Source organism: Ixodes scapularis, unplaced genomic scaffold (genome assembly GCF_016920785.2).
Source record: "Ixodes scapularis isolate PalLabHiFi unplaced genomic scaffold, ASM1692078v2 PGA_scaffold0__279_contigs__length_252992795, whole genome shotgun sequence".
Classification (NCBI taxonomy): domain Eukaryota; kingdom Metazoa; phylum Arthropoda; class Arachnida; order Ixodida; family Ixodidae; genus Ixodes; species Ixodes scapularis.
Window position 1 is genome coordinate 164,478,837 of NW_024609835.1, and position 19,548 is coordinate 164,498,384.

At 45.1% G+C, this 19,548-nt stretch overlaps 2 protein-coding genes across 2 annotated transcripts in view; both read right to left on the bottom strand.

Moving 5' to 3' along the window:
- The window catches only part of LOC8051451 (methionine aminopeptidase 1D, mitochondrial), a 30,101-nt gene extending 16,997 nt beyond the window's left edge, over positions 1-13,104 (bottom strand). The window contains exons 1-3 of the mRNA XM_029968076.4: positions 12,540-13,104; positions 11,221-11,412; positions 6,572-6,738 (exon numbers count right to left, since the gene is read on the bottom strand). Of these exons, the coding sequence (XP_029823936.3) occupies positions 6,572-6,738; positions 11,221-11,412; positions 12,540-12,947 (767 nt within the window). The 5' untranslated portion in view covers positions 12,948-13,104. The remainder of the gene's footprint in view (positions 1-6,571; positions 6,739-11,220; positions 11,413-12,539) is intronic.
- Positions 13,105-17,949: 4,845 nt separating this feature from the next.
- LOC8051450 overlaps positions 17,950-19,548 on the bottom strand; it is a 131,238-nt gene continuing 129,639 nt past the window's right edge. The window contains 1 exon segment of the mRNA XM_042293400.1: positions 17,950-19,110. Within this exon segment, the coding sequence (XP_042149334.1) occupies positions 18,766-19,110 (345 nt within the window). The 3' untranslated portion in view covers positions 17,950-18,765.

The window sequence follows — 19,548 nt, forward strand, 5'->3', positions numbered from 1 at the left end:
GGAAACCTGGAGACCCGTCACTGTGACCATTGGAAAACAAAGCATCACGAACACGATCAATGAGGAGCCAACGTCATGCACAGACCTCAAGCTCGACCAATAGAAAAGCCTTGAACCGGGAACTATGGGATACCACTTCCCTGATATAAGGCCGACAGCCGTCACTTGGTACTCCAGTAAACACAGCGGCAACTGCCCGAAGGATACGTCAAAAATGCCACTCCTGTTCTTCATTCTGGTTAGTGAATGTGATTATGGTAAATACTACAAAAGCGACCATAGGTTTTTACTCGCCTTGCTACTGTGCTCTGAAGTGTTTTGTTTTTATGCGGCGTCATGTTATACAAAGATGTTACTAATGCTATTTGGTGGCATCGAGTCAAATCTCGGCCCAGCAGACCTAGAATTGATGGTGGCAGAAATCCTTGAAGGGGAAAAAATCATGGCCAACGATATCAAAGAGAGAAACGCAAAACAGAACCAGCTCCAGAACACTTTAGATGACATGGACAGAAGAATTGATTGTTTGGAAAACTTGTTAGTCAAAGTACAAAAAAACTAGGAAACTATTAATGGAATACAAAGCAATCTTAACGAACTACAAAGAATGGTTAAATCTCAGCAAGCTACACTAGTCAACCTCGAGGACAGAAGCCAGAAAAACAATTTAATTGTATTTGGTATTCCTGAGCCTGATAAAGAGACAAACGATGAACTTTGATCGAAACTTCTTACTGACCTTTTTGGTAGACACCTCGGACTGACTGCGCAGACAGTCGAGCGGGTACACAGACTTGGACAAAAGCGCGGACAATGTGCACGCCCTATAGTAATGAACTTGCGCAATTACAACGAGAAAATTGAAGTCTTTAAGAACTGTAGTAAACTAAAACGGTCAGACATTTCAATTAAGAACGACTTCTCTCAAGGAACTTTACAAAAACGAGAAAAACTTAGGGAATGTGCTTCTGCAGACAGAGCAGCCGGATATATTGTGTTAAGCTTGTTGACGATAGGCTTCAAGTGAATAATGACCTTTCTTTCCTGGGATGACGAGCTTGGCTCGCAATCTAAACTAGACAGGCATAGATTAGCACTGGTTAAAAGCAACTGACATCAAGGTACAGGATCAACAAAACAGTTAAGTATATTAAATTTAAATGCCCGAAGCCTTGTTAATAAATGTGATTTGTTTGAGTATGTTATAATGCTGTATAGTCCGCACATTATCGTGACTGAAACATGGCTAAGTCCAAGTATACAGGACGATGAAGTACTTCCCTATGCATATAAGATGATATGCAAAGACAGGTCATTGTGAGGGGGAGGGGCTGCAATCATCTTGAAGAAATTGATTACTTGCCATGTTATGAATGACCTACTGTGCACTGAAAGCATCTGGCATGAAATTGCTTTTTGTGGTTTGGATTATGTGATTGGAGCAGTTTATAGGCCTCCTGATTCCCCATTATCTGCTTTCGAAGTTATGATTATGTTGCTGCAAATCTCGCTCAATAATTCAAAATGTATAATTGCTGGTGATTTTAATCTCCCTAAAAATAAATGGGACAATCTTTAAAGGGGCACTGACACCCCAAAGGTCATACTTTTTTTATTGTCTAAAACGATGCAAATTGCAGTCATAGACACGCAAAAAAAAAATGCATCTCGAAAAAAAAATTTTTCGCGCTTGCGCGCGCTCTTTTTTTTATTTTAGGTTTTTGATTCTCCTGCCTCTCGCCTCTTCGCTTCTTTTGATTCGTGACATCAAGAATCATGAAATTTAGAAGCTTTGTACGCGACATCTCTGTAACATTTAATAACGGCAATCCTAAAACATGTTTTTTAACGCAATTGCGAACGCACTACGGCCCTTCTTTTTGAAATACCAAAATCGGAGTCCATTGTGGTGCCGTCTCCTGGATTTGTATCCTCCCACGGAAAACAAGCGACACCGCTCAAAACCCGTCCGCCGGCACTTGCTTCTTTCCTCCTCACTTTGGGTCGCTATGGCAACAGCAGGGAGTCGTGAAAGAAAGTGGACTCTCAGGACTCCGCAATATTTGACGTCAACGCACCGGCGTGGATCGCGCGGGAGCTTCGAATTCGGCATTTGGAAATTGTTTTTTTACTTCACAAATACTGAATTCCCAAATTTCGAATTTTGAGGGTAACGTCCTGGCATCGTTTTCAATCGTTTCAGATAATAATAAAAAAAAAATATGATTTTGATGTGTCAGTGCCTTTTTAAGTAGGTACTTCCAATTCTAAGCACACTCAAGTGCTGGTTGACATGGCATTTAATTTTAACACGATGCGAGTTGTAAAGGAGGGTACAAGGAAAGAAAATGCAGGGTGCTCAGTGCTGGACTTGTTTTTGTAAGCAACGACTTGTGTGACTTTACTGTATCTGTATATGAAGGTGTTTGGGCCACAATCTTGTTTCATTATCTTACAATATTGCCTTGTCATCGAAAGCCACCAAACGCCAGTCGCACACGTGTATGATTTCTGTCATGCTGGTGACGTGAGCATATTGGATCACATAGAATGGCCTTTCCCTGATTTGGATGGTGCGGGTGATGTAAACACTCTGTAGAATTTCTTTAAAAGAAACGTTCAGTCACTGTTTAAATACGGATGTTCCTAAAAAGTAAAACACATACATAAACAAGATCCTTGGATAAGACGCGAGATTATTCACCTAAAGCAAGAAATAAAATGGTGACAAAAAGCAAAAACTGCTACTGAGCATGACGTTCCACGTTTTCAGATGAATCAAATAAAAAAAATGCAGGATTCCCAAAAAATGATACTTTTGGATCCCATCGGACTTCGAATCCAATCGGTATGGCCGAAAAGTTCAATGAATAGTTTAGTTCAGTCGTTATTGATTCGAGTACTTGTCCAGTGAGTCACATACAAAGTGATGAGGTTCATGTGGCAATGCCAGACCTTGTCATTTCTGAAACTGGTGTCTTATCACCTTTGTTAAATATTAACACAAATAAATCGATTGGGCCCGACAACATCCCAAATGAATTTCTCAAGCGATATGCGGAATGGGTTGCCAAATATTTACTATTATTTTCCAAGTGTCACTAAAACAACACAATGTACCTGCAGACTGCCTGTGTGCCAAAGTTACTCCAGTTCACAAATGTGGCGACAAACATGATATAACCAATTATTGACCTACCGTAAAATCCCGAGAGATGCCCCACCCCCGAAAGATAGTCGAACCCTATTTTTGGCTTGGCTTGCCCATTCCTATTAATCGTAGTGCTGGGATCAGTGATGGCTTCGGCGTAAATGCGGCTAGTTAGCTATGGTAGGATATACGCGAACATTGCTGACTGGGAAGTACAGATATCTTTGCTTCGTTGTCGGAAGGGACCCGACCTTAAAATATCAATTTTTTAAACATTTCTTGATTGTACATTGAAAGTTAGCCCACTCCATATTTTCACCCGATTTGCTCTTCATGTTAGGTGGGCTATCACTCGGGATTTTACGGTATATCATTAACATGCACGTCCAGTAAACTTTTCAAACATATAATTTCCAAAAGTCTTTACGATGATCTCAAGCGTCAGAAAGTTTTTCATAGAAATCAGCAGGGTTTCAGACGTGGTCTGTCAACAGAGACACGGTTAATAGAAATGTTTGGCAATTTTCCCTGCTGCTCAAATGAAAGAAGCCAAATCGATTCAGTTTGTTTAGATTTATCAAGCCTTTAATCATGTGTCGCACAATGGACTGATAGAAAAACTAATTGCATATGGCATTAACAGGGACGTAGCTGATTGGATCCGTGCATACCTGCCTAACAGGACACAATTTGTGACTATCAGCGGGAACTTATCAACTGCTTTTGGAGTACCGTCTGGGGTCCCGCAGGGATTAGTTTTGGGCCCTGTTTTATGTTTATGTTACGTTAATTATATTGCTGACAAAGTTAGCTCTGACATTACTGTGAGGAAGTTTGTGGATGATCTCTTACTATACACTAAAGTTGATTCCCAGGGAAACCGGGAAAGCTTAAATTTGTCGGTTGACTCAGTAAAACAATGGTGTAAAAGATGGGGAATGAAAATTAACCGCTGTAGAAGTGTTTAGGTATGTAACAATCGCGTGTAAAAAAAAAATGTCCTTCCCTTCACATATAAAGTAGAAAACGATCTTGTAGCGACAGGTGATCACTTTAAATATTTAGAAGTTGTAATATTGGCAAATCTAACATGGAAACAACATATAGACAATTTGTGCCCTACAGCTCGGAAAAAATTAGGTTCTTTTAGAGCGAAACATCAAGAATGCCACGAATGAGGTGAAGCTAACCGCTTCCTCTTATACGCCCGACCCTGGAGTGTGCTTGTGCTGTATGGGACCCTTACAGGAAAAAACAGATTGATAAATTAGAAAAAAGTCAAAGGCAGGCGGTGTGCTTTATTCTGTCCCGGTATAGCCGCTTCAACTCGGTTACTAGCATCCTAAAACTGCTTAAACTTCCTCCTCTGTACATTACACAAGAAATCGGCAGATTAAAGTTCCTTGCCATGCTCTCACAAAACTCGCTCAACGTGGACACTTCTCATTCTCTTAAACCACGTGTCACGAGAGCAGTGCGGGGGTTGCACAACAGGTCCCTTTAAATACTGCCAATTAATAATGACACCTATGAGTGCTCTTTTTTGTTAGGACAGTAGATGCTTGGAACAGGCTTCCTAAAAATGTTGTTATTGTGACACATTAGAATCATTTGAAAAATGCTTAATGAAATTATATTAATTTGTACATCTGTTTTTGTACCCAATTCCTTACATTTGTTACACTTTGTGAGTGGCATGATGTGAAAAAGTGTGGCTGTGCTTTGAAGTGACATATCTGTACTATTATGTATCCTATTTTGTATGTACCACTCCTGTAATGCACCCAATAGGGTGTACAGTATTAAAAAAAAAATAATATGGACAAGCGGTAGCCTGGGAACAACCTTTATGAGTTCAGATGGGTTTTCATTTAAGGATCGTGCAGTAGTGAAAAGCTTGGGGAAACTATTCAATATTCGATCCAAGAAATATTCGGCCAAAACCACTATTTACTTTGAATTCGCTTCAAACTCAAAATCCAGAATTCCGACATGCCTAAAGTGAAAGAAATGTGCAACATGTGGCAATAGTAAAAAGCCATCGAATGAATAGTCAGCGGTCCCACAAGGATGAACAAATACATCTCATAGCAGAAAGCTCCTATCACATACACACCACTGACATCGGGAAGCCCTCCAAAGAAAGTAATTCTGAAAGTAAAGCATACCTTATTTACAAATGTATAAGTTGCGTTTTTTGTTTGTTTTTTTTTTCTAAATTTTTGCAGGTGTGTTTTATACAACGGCACGACTTATATGCATTTTTTTCCATTATTATGGCCCTTAACAAAGCAAATTTGCTGCAGGGTTAATTTTCTCGTTTGATTCATTGGCAAGGATATTGAAACTGTCCCCTACTTGCGCACATATTGCAATCACATAACAGAGATGCGGATGTATCAATGCAGTTTCGTCACACCTATCATACAAATATACGCAGTAAAATACCAGGAGACCCAACTTTCACTGAAAACTAAGTTAATCTAGACATGGGCAATTGTCCGGTCAAATCGGGCACTTGACACTTAATCTGCAGAACTCCCAAATAGTGGGCGCTTGAACAAAGTGGGTGCTTCCGCGGTATTTTACTGCAAGTGTGATTTAAACAAAGGCTATATACAAACCTTTTGGTGAAAACAGCCATTTATAGGAGGCTGCGACAAATAATGATGTAGTAATTGTAATTACTCTTGTGTCATAGTAATTCTAATTGTAATCTAACTAGTTCTGGAAAAGAAGTAGTTGTAACTAAATTAAAATTCCATTAGGTATGAAGTGTAGTCAACGTTTAAAAAAAAAGTAAGAAAAAAAAAAAAGAAAGAGCATACAGATTCCACACAAGACGACAACAGTCCTTGCATTTGAACACCCTCTCAGTCACGGCATAGAAAACAAAGTGTCACTGGGCTATGTAACAGCAGGGTCTTTCACTCCCATGTTTCTTTCTGCTCCTTATTTATTAAGAGCTGTAAAGAGAGAAAAAGTTGGCGCAACCAGGGAGGATTCACAAGAGGTCAGGCATGCTGTGATCAAGAGGCTCTCACTGGCCGTGTAGTAAGCTTCAGGACAAAGCAATTGCAATAGTCACTAGATTTTGTCACCAAACTCACAAACAAAAGCCACGGAATGTTCCTGGAACACTGCATCCCATCATGTCTGCAGGGTCCACGCAGGGTCCCGACCAGTGAACAAAAGAGTACTAAGGACAAGCACGTCGGAGGGCACGAGACCTTTCTCGCTATTTGTATCTTGGTGAGACGTTAACCGACACATTGCTCGATTGCGAACTCGAGAACAGGTCAAAGATGTCTCACTGGTTGATTCCACGTGAGCTGTGGTGTCACTTCCAATTGGCGGCCCAAAACGCTCTCGTCTTGACCGAAATCGGAGCCCAGTAAGCATACCGGCATCGTGACCCACCTGATGACCCTGCCGATCTCTCGGAGTGGCTGCCCGGGCCCGCACACTTGGATGGCCCTGTTCAGGCACTCCTCGGCGGTGTGCACCAGTGCCCTGCCCCTGTCGTCCACGGAGCCACCCACCACGTGCGTCTCCGCACAGTCGCCGTGGTAGCCATTGTAGAACACCTGCCGACAGAAAAACGCATTCGCTCAGCACTAACTCGAGAAAGAGGGAACTATACTCGCAGACAACTTCCTGTGGTTATGTAGTCACAGCTATGGGCAAACGGGCACTTGCGCACCTCGAGCACCAATCAAAGCTGTGCACGCACACTTTTCACTTCTGAAATACCGCAGTAAGTTGTCCGTGAATATATGGTGACTGCATCCGCACCTTCGTACCTGCCGCAAAGTTGTGGCTCGTTGATTCAAACACTTCTTGCAATCGTTTGAATAGTGAATTGCATTGGAATAGAACAGTGTTGCATACACTCGCGCTCTATTCGGACAGTTTGAATTTAAGAAATTGTGTCGGCAGTGTCCAAGAAGTGAGAGGTGATTGGAGACGGAGTCTTGCCGGAGCAATTTCACTGGCTGTTTCACCAGGCCCCCACCAGAAGTCACAATTCTGAATGTAGTAGGCTTTCAAACTGAGGGGGGGTAATGCTTCCATAAAAATCCACGCGATTTTATTCTATTTGCTCAAAATAATTTATGCATGTTCAGCTCAAGGCTGAGACAAGTGTTAAGCTGTTTTAAGTAGGGTTATGCAAATATTTGGATAGTAGTTTTGAGTAATACATATATTTATTTAGAAATAAACTGTAGTAGCCATACTTTTTGAAGCATTAGCAAAGTCATCATCATCGTGGATTAGTTAGCCACACTGAGCGTGCTTCTTATGCGATGCGGAGACGCAATACCGGCGGAGCTGACACAGTGTCTTTTCGAATCTCACATTGCCAAAGCGCAGCCACGTGCTCAGGGGAAAAGCACACTTCTAGAAGAGCATGGTGCACACATGCACTTGGTGGATTTAGAAATAAACTGGCACTCGGTGGATGACTCGAATTAAACTATGGCTATAGCACAAGAACACATGTTACGCAGCAATGTCCTGATGAGCTGATTACATCATTGGGCGTGCTTGCGTTTTTTTGTAGATCTTTTAAACTGAGATTGAAGGGAGAGTATTTGGGTATGGCGAGGAGATTTATAAATCCTTTCGATTAGGTATAGCTGCGTATCACTAGGACCAGTGGCGTCAGAAAGAGGAGGTCAGACGGCCCCGGGTGCAGCGCTCAGGGCGGTGTCACGGCGGGCGACGAGAGGAGGGGAGGGGGGGCGGCTGACCCTAGTGATGCCACTGACTAGAATTAATTTTTTTGCCAAATCCTTTGTTTACTAGCCACCTATATGTATACACTGAACACTAAATGATATCACTGCATATAAATACTTAGGTTAAATTTAACTGATCTCAGTAGGGGACAAATAGAAGCTTGGGAACAACCGACATGCTCAACCATCCACAACTTTAACGAGTTTAGGTAGTCAGATTTTTGTTTGAGCTTGGTGCGGCAGTAGTGAAAGGCTTGGAGAAAGGTGCAGCAATTCTTCAATATCTGATTAGAAAATATTTGGCACTATTTGCTTTGAACTCAAGATTCGCTATTTATATGTGCCCATTAAACAATTCTAGGGACCACCGAAATAGTGGTATGATGACCTTGTAGACATTGATAATGAGCTCAATGTCCATGTCCATCATGGTATCAACATAGCATAGTTTCATGGGAGAGCAAGTCCCCTTCCTGTCAGCTTCTGTTTCACGATTCCTTTAACTCCTGAAGCATAAATTTTAGTGTGGCCATAGAGGATGGCTCAATGGTATAGGAACCAGTTGCCTTACAGAGCTATCTCTTGGTCCTGAAATTTTACAACAGATGAGGGGTTCAGCTCCCTTGAATCATCTATAGTATTTCAACAAAAAGATATGTTGCAAATAAAATAAAAAGCATTGTATGTGTTGCTAAGGGCATAACCTTAAATGCAAAACAAAGAAAGCATTTCTGCTTTGATGCTTTAAAATTAAAAAGCATTAGTCCTCAGAGAAATTGTAATGTGCCTCCTTTTGCTTGAATTTCAATGTCCTCCAATCAGTTTTTTTAAAAACAATTCACCCATTTCCCACAGTATCGTCACAAAGGCAGTGGTAATGCAATGCATTGTGTGCTGCCTCGTGGTGACATCGCGCAGATAAACTTGGTAAACTCTTCCTGCCTTGACGGCCCAAACATTGTTGTGCGTAGTGTCCCTGAAAAAAGCCCTGCCAAAACTAGCACTCAAGTGGGAGTAAAATGTGGTATTTGCGTGTCTTGTGGTCACATACCCCAGCTACCTCGAGCCTCCCCACCCAAGCACGTGCTTGCTCTCTTCTTCCTCGCCTCCTGCACTGTCCCATCATAGATGCGAGGGCACTTGTGTCACGACATTTCAAATTCGTTTTTTGTGCATGTGCTGTTGGCACAATTGGTTCGGCATTGCATTCATAGCCAGAGGGACCCCTATTTGAAACAGAAAGCTTGCACACTTTCTCCGGTGTCTTTCACGGATAGCTATTCTAGGGATTTTCCAGCTGCATTCGCGGCAATGTTGTGCTTGAGATATAACTCCATGACATTGTAGCAACCGATACACCCACAGATTTGCCGAGCACACAAAGACAAGGTAAACAACCTAGAAACAAGCCTCGGAGAGCACGTGAGAAGAACACTCGGAAAAGAACGCCCAGAACCACGACATCAATCGAACGTTTGTTTTCGGTTTTCTTTGCTAAATTTATTGATGTCGTGAGATCATGTGATCATTCGCAACCGAAGTATTTCACACTAGGGCCAAGGGATGGCTGGGCTGGTTTCTGCCTTGGGATGGAGCAAAACATCCTCCTATTAGAGCGAGTTACAGCGGTAGCTGAAAGGGACCTGTCTCAATTCAGTCCTAGGCAGGGGCGCTGCCTCCCATGTGCTGCGTGTTCCCTTTCCTAGATATTTCAGAGACCACAAGGCTAACCTGCATGAGTGAGGAAATAAAGGGTGGCTATGCATAAAAGCGTGTGTGTATAGTATCCGCAATAACAAATTCCGCTGTCACTTCTTCGTACACTGTGGCAAAAAGCTGCGGATTTTGTATACCGGCGAATTTTCATGTGATGCTCCTGCGTTACAGAAATCTCCAATACAGAAAACTGCAAGAACCATATAATATAATGTAGATTAAAAGAATATTTACAGAAGGCATACTAAAAGACTCTTATCTTGACAGTCCCCTAGTTGGCCAGCAAGGGAAGCCTGGTGCACACTTGCGCTACAGTGCCTAACAAACGCTTCTGACTGGTGCGCTTAAGGGTCCTATTCCGCCCAGACGTCGAAAGTGGTCCGGATGTTGCAACAAATGACGCCACAAAAAAAGTTGGGGCTCCAATCCACGCTGTGCAGGTGGTTGGCCAGCGAAGCTATCATCTGCAATGATTGCCCACTGCACCATAGACCCTCTTTATGGCAAACGCCACCAGGTGGTGCTCCAGTCTTTGACGTCCCAGAGAACTTTCGGTTTATAAAAAGAATGAACCGCTGCTTGAATTGTAGATGAAACATTTAACCACCAATTCTCCAGGTAAATGCCAAAAGAATGAAGGAATGCAAGATCTGTTAAAATGTTTGAGTATTCTTGTAAACCAACTTGCCTCCTCCAAGATGTAATATTGTACAGCTGAAGGCCCTCGTTAAATCTCCAACTTTGTTGTCCATGTAGCATTTATGCTTTGTAGCACTGATGACATAAGCAAGCTCAAAAGGCTTGCAAAAATGGCGCGACCGGACGTCGCTTAGGACGCAAGCGGCAGTTCATGTCTGTAAACAGCAAAAGGGTCTCTACGAAAGAAAAGTTAATGCACCGTACCAAAACTTTTTTATATGTAAAAGACTTTGTACGCTGTTTTGCCGGGGCAGCTAATGCGACCGCAATCTTTATTGAGAAACATATGCGGGGAGTGCTACGTGCTTCACAATGTTCGCACACCCTTATCCTCTATCGTGCGGATTTGACACTTGTTTTGTGGTTTTCATATTGAAACAAGGGTCAAAACCACAAGAAAAATGACAAGGCATGCACAAACAATGTTAAGGTGCGTGCTATGGTTTTCTGTCGACGGACACGAAAAAACCCTACCAACGAGTCATATACAGCTTTGTTGTAAAACCCAAGTGTCACACCGTTGGATGTCGTGATCCTGGTAGTTGGGCGTGGAAGTTCCAGAAAAAAGCATGAGAGATTGTAAGTGTTCCTGTCGTCGCGGCAACTCCCGGTTGTCGAGACTTCCATAGACTGGTTGTCAAGCTGGAGAGCGATCTGCAGCACACAAAGCATCTGCCACAAGCACCACCACCGCTATATGACAGCACCAGGGCCGATGCCCACAGGACATTTACATGACATTGTCGGGTGGAAATCGAGGGACCACTTTTTACAACGCGGTAAACCATGGAAATAGGAAGCTTCTGGAGGCAACACGACGCCACCAAAGGTGAGGCCAGTCATGTCGCCTCCAGAAGCTTCCTATCTCCATGCGGCAAGCAGACAAGTCAGAGTTGCATTCCAGGCACTCACGCTGACGTCTATGCTGATGATGTCTCCGTCCCGCAGGGGCCTGTCATCGGGGATGCCGTGGCAGGCCACGTTGTTCACTGAGGTGCACACCGACTTGGGGAACCAGCGGTAGTTCAGGGGCGACGGGTACGCATTGTGCTCGATGCACAGCGAGTGGGCAAACTTGTCCAGCTCATCCGTCGTGACTCCCGCCTGGGCAAGCGAGAGAGTGCATCCTGCTCGGTGCCAGAGTGGAAAAACAAGCGTCCAATGCTCCGCACACTAGCAACATTTTTTTTTTTTTTTAGAATGTCATTTTTTATATGGACACAATTGTTGTTTCGGTTTCGTGCAATGCAACTCCGAGGATTTTATATGGCTTCCAACAATTACGTAGTTGTAGACTATTGGGGAGGAAATCAGATTGTGGCGCCCCAAGCGGCTAACTTTAGAACTACACAGATGGGGACAACAAATAATGACTCAACGCTCGGCTGATTTAACCGAATGCTGCATCAGTGTTCGGCTGGAGTTTGTGTTCTTCGGTAGCCTGAGGGGGAGGAGGGGCTTTTTTGTTACCACTTTGGCCTGCATGAACAATGCAGCATGCACGCGTGCATATACCCAGTTCAGCACAAAAGCCAAAGTGGGTCAAGCTCGCATCCTCTGACGACTGCTTTTGGGAGATATCTGGCACTAACGATAAACGTCACTTCATTTATTGTTAGCATTTTTACGTTAAGTCGTGAACACACCCACATTAAGCCTCTGGGCATGTCCAGAGGCCTTGTGTTGGGTAAACACCGAGGTGTGGGGACAACAAACAAGAGAGCACCCCCCTATAGCTCGATCTCCTCGCCAATAAACATAAACTGAGAAACTAAACATGGTGACTGTACCACAGACTGAGGTTTCCAATGACAAATGGTAAGTCTCAAGATGTTAAACCTTCACCAGCTAGCAATTGTACCCTCGTGTTCTTCTTCATTAGGTCGAGTTCATGAAGTTAGTTCATGAAGTGTTGTTTGTCTGCCAACAATCAGGCTACAAGAGTAGCCAAACAAGCAAATGCTCGTAACAGCTAGGCTCGAGGACAGTCCTAACTTGCTGTATATGTCATGGTGGTGCAACCTGCATTGAATAGTTCGGAGCAAACAGTCCTCACAGATGACTGGGGGCGTAGTGAATAACCACTAATTTGGTGAAGTAGTACGAAATCAATTTCCATGGATGTTTTGTTTTGCTCTAACAAAACTATGAACTAATGCTAACCTCACGATCGTATGTTCAATGACGCACGGAAAAACGTCGATGCGAATGAAAAGTGCGCAGCCGTATACCTTAATGCACTTTGAGACCCGGTTCACGATCATCTTGGCTAGTCGACAAGATTCCCTCATCCGAGCAATCTGATCGGCCGACTTGACTTCCATCTCCTTGGGAACCCCGACGACGATGCCGCTGGTAGCGTAGCTCGGTTTGGCGATGCTGTCCGGCACGTACCGCGTCGAGCTCACGGTGCCTGGACGGGTGATGACATCGAACACCGGTGCCTTGCTGTTGGGGCGCTTAAAGTGGTCGCTGAACGTCAGGTTCGTGATAGAACGCCGTATGCTGCACCGTCCCGAAAAGAAGAGGCGTTTGGATGGCAGGGCTGCACGCTCGCCGAACAACACTGCCGTCGCCGTTGCAGAGCGAGGCAGCATCGCTCGCAGGGAGCCTGCCATTCCGGTGAAGCTCATAGACATGACTGCAACTAATGAAGATGTCGACACGAACGAACGGCAGCTAAATTAATCTTGGCATCCGTAGGGAATACCCCAGCCTCGAAATAAACAAACGCAACATGCTACTGCGCTTCGCAGTCGGATATCATCTGCTAGCGGAAGGTAAACAGGAAGTTAGGTGGTGCCCCCTGCGCGCGCTGAAACTGCTGGAGTAAACGAAGTAAAAGGCTAAACTATCTTGCGACTAGCTCTCCAAATAAGCAATACATCAGAAAAAAAAAAAAAAAAAAGAATTACAGGAGGACATTTCAAGACCGACGACCAGTTCGCGCTTTCCATTTTTCCCCCTCTCCCCCTTTTTACCCTGTCCACCTTTGCCTGTTTCCTTCTGCCCCAGGGTGAGGAGAAGATTCTGCCTTGCAGAATCTCGTGTCTGGTCGTCGGCCTTTAAGATTGCTTACGCGTAGGAGTGCGAAAGCAGTGCATTCCTACACATCACGCACCCCACTGCGCAAGCGCGGCGAACCCCGTCGGCTCCACAGCTTCCATGACGGTGCATCTGCGTTGCTGTGCTTTTCTTTGTTTTATTTCTGAGGCGCATCTGCTTTCACCTTGAGAGGCCCCATCGTCTTCGTGACGATGCATCTGTGTTGCTGTACTTTTCTGTTTTTTATTTCCGAGGCGCGTCCCCTTTGACCTCAAGCGGCCTCGTCGGTATCTGTGACGAAGCATCCGATAGGACGTGTCACATCCAATGGGACATTAGGGGCCGTTTAGCTCAGCCAATGGGAAGTTTGGTGCCGTTTTTTGCGGCTACAGACACTGCAGGCTTTACTCCATGGGACAGTTAATGCTTTCACATTAAAAATTGTTTAGCTCATCGAGACACGGTACATTGAGGCCCAGTGGCCCAAGGACCAATCACCAAAGGCTTAACTCCTATGGAGACGCAGCGAAGTCACCGGTCTGTAAACAATATGGCGCCGTTTGGCACGGGACTCGGGAGGCAAGAAATGGTGCAAGCGGTCGCCACGCCAACTGCTGCCAACGGACGAGCATACGGCGCTGAGAGCTGGCATCAAATAGCAGACCAACGAGGTAGTAGCAGACGTTGTTTTCTACCCAAAAGCGGCACGTGCTTTATCGATCTCACTTGCCAATGCACGATTTTATCATCCTTACTTATAAAGCACATTGACTGGACAGATAATCAATTAAAAAAATGGTTTGTCAAATTTTTTTTTTTTCCCGGAGTTTTTATTTTGTCTGCTTTGCAGTTCCTTGCTGCGCATTTTTTTTGGTTCAGTCAGTGGGGTGAAGCTCTCGGCTACTTCCGTCCCGCCGCGTATACTTATGACGTTTGTCCGGTCCGGCGAACTGCTTCCGATTGCCGCGCTCCCAGCGGCTGTTGGCACTTGTTATTTCATTTTAAATAAAATTGATTCATATATTTAATGATACGAAATAAAGGTGAAGTTGTTTTGAAGGTGTGAATGGCTTTGAAGCTTGTTATTGTAACTTTCTCTTTCACTCTTTCAACGTGTCTGGGCGCGCTTTCTCTCTCTCTGAACCCGCGCTTCTCGCCTCGAGATGCGCTGGCCGCTGGCGCCGGGAAGTCGGTGGACCGTTAGAACGCGCGAGGGACGCGAGCCGGCGAGTTGTTTCGCTTCTGGGAGTGCGTCGCGGCGCGAGATTCGTCCCGCGTTCGTGCGCGCGCGGCTATCTTTTCTTTTTCGTGGGAACTTGTTGTTGGTGTAATGTGGTCAAGCATGGATTTTCGTCATCAACACACCACCTGATGTGCCAAGTGGGGAAACAATGACTGCCGAAAGCCGGGATATCAATGGTTTCGAGTTCGAATGGACGTGCGGTACGCTCTTTTGGTCTTCTCTTGCTTAAGTTTCTGATTGGATGTTTGCAACAAAACCTAACTGTCGCAGTGGTAGTGAGTATTAATTGTTTGATTTTGGCAATAGCTACAATGGTTTCCAATCACAAAACCAAATCCTATTATTGTTCAGGATTGCTCTTCACTCGCCGCGAGAAATATGTCATTGTCAAATTACTGGAGACTTCTGTGTAGACGTTTTCATATCAAGATCGAGCACATATGCTCGCTTTAAAAGATGGCAAACTTTTTGCTGTGAGCTGTTTATTTGGCACTGTTGTCAGCGATTCACGCGTCTGTTCGCGAGGAGTTAAAATATGAGCCTAAATATTTTTCGATTAACTGAGGATGAGCGATAGAGCGATCCGCTCTGGTTTCCCGTTTCGTTTAGCAGTGACTCACTCCTAAATTTAAGTGATAATATTAAAAACGAATGGGCAGGTTCTCGATGAAGACTCAATACCAAAGAGCTGAGCTGTTTTTCTTGGTACTCATTGCTTAGTTTCCTTTAATTGCAATTAAGACACCGTCGTCGGTCTTTACTTATATGCTTACTTATATAATCAAATTTGCAAGGACGCATATCATCACCTTCGTCGCACGTAACCTTAACGTTTTATCCTGTTTCGTTGTTCATTTCTTTGTTTCTCGTGTGCAAAACAGTGAGAAATTTCGTCTGTATTTTCTACTGTCTGTTGAATAAAAATGAACGCAAAAGGACAAGCATTGCATATTTTTTGTGTATGTGTCACTTTCGTTGCTTTGCTAGGTTTCTGCAGCTTTGCTGCTGGTCTCGCTTTTCAGTGCTGGCTTGTGTGCGTTTCAACGCACATTAACCAGCATTGAAATGCGAAAACCAGCCGCAAAGCAGCAGAAGCCTAGCAAAGCAACGCGCAAACGGGGCAAAAAAAAAAAAAAAAAAAAAAGCTACAATATATATATTTTTAACACTAGGTGGCGCAAGCTACCGCGCATCCATCCAAACACAATGGCGCTGCCGTGCAGTTTCGGTTTTGGTTTCGCTGTGCCGCCATGTTGATTTTAGTACAGCCACCAGATACCAGGGGATTCAAATGGCGCTGCGGCCTCCCAGGGTTTCCCAATTTGCGTTCCATGGGCGGTATAGGAAGTTGCACTCCTCTGGTTCAGTGACCATCGCCGCCTGCGGAACTCGCGCCGCTTTCGAGTAAAAAAATTGTCTGCTAATGACGCAGGCTCTTGGCGCCATATGCTCGTTCGTTGGTGGCACTGCGTCGAGAGTCGAGACTAGGGGTGTCGCGAACCGGCCGCGGTTCGAGTTCGACCAGGTTCGACTTTTTCGACCTTTTAGAGGAAAGTTCGACGAACCTTCTATTGAGGTTCGACTCATGTGCGCATGCGCGGCAGGCAGGCGTCGGATTGGATGATCATGGCTAAAAGATGAATTAAGTGCAGCGCTGATTGGCTATTTCAGTTAATACATTACTAAAAATTAAGTTATTAACTTCTTCATTGATTAGAAGTAGTTTCTTTTAATTGCAGCTGTTCACGATATAAAGTAACCCTTTGCATAAAATTTTTTTTTCCAAACCTGGACATGCTCGTATCAAGGTCTGGCCACACTGTCCACAAAAGTCGAACCAGTCGAATCTGGTGAAAAGTTCGAAGGTTCGTCGAACCGGTTCAACCCAGTCGAACCACGAAAGTTCGACCAAAAAATCTGGTTCGACAAAAGTTCGCGACACCCCTAGTCGAGACTGCTTGCACAATCTCGTCTCCCGTGCCAAACGTCACCCTATTGTTTGAAGACTTGTGGCCTCGCTGCATTTTCTTAGGAGTTAAGCCTTTCTTTCTTTTTTACTTTGTCCATGGGCAAGTTTGTTCTCAGCAAATTTTATAGGAAAAATGCACCACCTGTGGACGATGCACAAAATCCTAGAGCGATAGGTTAAAGGGGCGGTGCAACAATATTCAATTCAAATGTTTTTCACTACTAGTGGGACTCAAGGTTACTCGCACGCAACGCTACTGGCCAAGAAACTCCTTTGTTGAGGTTCAATTTCAAGGACAAAAGTGACCTTTGCAAAATTTAATGCGTAACGTGGGGATCCCAATGACAATATTTGAATGCGGTTCATAGATTGGATCCAAGCATTGCGTGGGCACTCGATTTGAGCTCGCGATAATTTCTACCTCGAGAAGCATTCGGGTAGTGGCCAGTGTCCAATCGCTGCGACGACGACAATAGCGGAGCCATAACAATGTCTGGTACTCGGCGCATTTCCTGTGCTTTGCCAACCCCAGCGCAGGGCTACGATCAACATTGGCGGCATATAATCGGCTCCAGATCACGTTGCCGCTTGTTCTGGCTGCGAGTTGATGGGGTGAACGGTGCTAGTTTTTAATTTTTGACTGGGACTTCTATTGCATGGGGTGAAAAACGAATGAGTGTTTCATAGGTCATTAACGTCAGGGATCCGTTCTAAGCGGTAATTGTGCAAAGTACAAAAATTGTTGCATCGCTCCTTTAAGAAACAGATTTTTTTGCGGTCGATTTGAAGAGCCTGACTACTATTTGAGACTCCCTGTACAAATGCGATACAATTCCCAAAGGTCAACAACCACAGCGTACTGCCACCAAACTGCAAGCCTCACTCTAAAATATGGCAGAAGCATAAACACCATCCAGTCCAGAAAACTTACCTGATCAATGCAGATCTGCTGGGTACACTGTGGAGGAAGCACAGATATACCCGAGTAGTGGGGTAATATCTGAATTGTCAAAAATATTCACAGACTGCCATACCTGCCTACTCATGGTCAAGCGCGTACTGGCAGCAAGCGTTCTCTAAATTCCTTTTGCTCCGTCAAGACTTGTTCATGGCAGACGACAAGTCCCTTTGGCCACATCCAACAGCTGACGACTGCTTTCTATACTCGGGGACAGCTTTCTGTGGCTATGCAGTCAAAGCTATGGGCGCACGGGCACTCAAGCACTTTGAGCATGGTCAAGGCTATGCACACACCACATCACTTCTGAAATACCGTATAATGCCTACACCTGGGCATTCTTACCATGGGCGTTCTGCCGGCAAAGCAATACTTCTGACCTCGTCCAAGCAAAACACAATGCAGGAAGACACCACGGGCCTTGCATAACAACAAAACAGTTTATTATCGGGGCATCCGCATCCAAATACATTGACGTGTATTAGAACGCAACAAAATATAGGCAAAACGACGTTCTGCCCCGAATAAATAATGTGAAAATCCAATCTCTTTACGAAAGAACCTTCTTGCCAAACACAAGATCATCGACCTCGTCATGTATTCAGTGCAAACACTTTTATTGCACAAAAACTCGCTGGTCAAATCAACAAGCCCAAATGTGCCGCTCTTACACATCACCACATTCAGCTGACCGGCTGCCAGAGAAATTAAAGTATACACAATGGTTCAATGTCCCAAACCACAATGACTTAGCAATCGCTACAATCACACATCACAGCCGCACACTTTCGTCTCCCAGTCGAAAGAATCTTACTTATTTACAATAATAAATTGCCAGAGAAACCTAAAAGAGAAGCAGCTTCATTCTCCCTCTTTTTGCCGCACGCTCAGAGCCGCGGAGAGGCTCTCGTCGACAGGAAGCCTCGAACTGCCTCGACCCAAAGCACAACGATCGAGCCCGCAGGGAACAAGAAAAAACCCCCTTTGAGGAACTTAGTTGCAGACCCCTACCGACCAACACGGTGACCAACATGGTTCCCAACACAGTTCCCAACAGTCTCTTCAACGGCGAAACAAAACGAGGACGGCCGCGGCTCCGTCGATCCTTTCCGGCGCTCGGGCAAAAACAAGCGCGGACGATTACGGTACCGGAGCACCTCTCTGCTCGAGTCGACCCTTCCAAATGCGTCCGTCGGAGTCGGCACCACCACAAGCGTACGATTTCACCGAGTCGTTTCACAATCACTCGTCCTCCTCCCACTTGATGTCGACGGCCGCCTTCTTCTTCAGCCTGGCGCCGCGGAGCGCCTGCGCGTCGTCCGACGCCCCGTTCGCCAGTGTGGCCGCATCGAGCAGCGGGGTGCCCAGGGCGGCCACCTGCTCCGAACCGGGGCTCAGGGGCCGGGTGGCGTGGGTGGCCAGTAGCTGGCAGAGCCGGCTGTACTTGTCGCGCCCTAGCAGGCGCTGGGCCAGCAGCTCCTCGTGGCGCCTCTCCAGCTCCTGCCGCTGCAGGTGCAGGGCTTCCACGTCCTGCTGCAGCGACATTATCTGGTCCAGCTTGCGCTTGCGGCAGTTCTGCGCCGCCACCTGCAACACCCGAGGGGAAGCTTAGATGCAAGGTCCATCTGGGTGTTCTACCTGTCATTCTTTTATTGCATGTTCGAAATAATTCTCGCAACGGTAAGCGACAATTTCTTATAGTGCGCAGATTTGCTCTCGCAAATACCACGAGACCATCAATCGGGTTATACGCAAATCTGGGGCTACCCGATAGCTGGCACCAGCGGGCTCTCTCATTGTAAGTGGTCGCGAGGAAAATGGCGCCCCCGAGTCCGCTGAAACGCAAATGTCTGAACCAGCCTTAAAGGGCTACTCCACCGATTTTTTCATTGTCTCCGATTTGCTTGAAATTTTGCTAAAGTAACCAACAAACATAGCGAAAATAGTATCCCAAATATTAGGTCCAAATATTGTTTTTTCGCGAAGTTATTGAATTTACAGTTTTGGTCCTCACCGTGTTTTTCA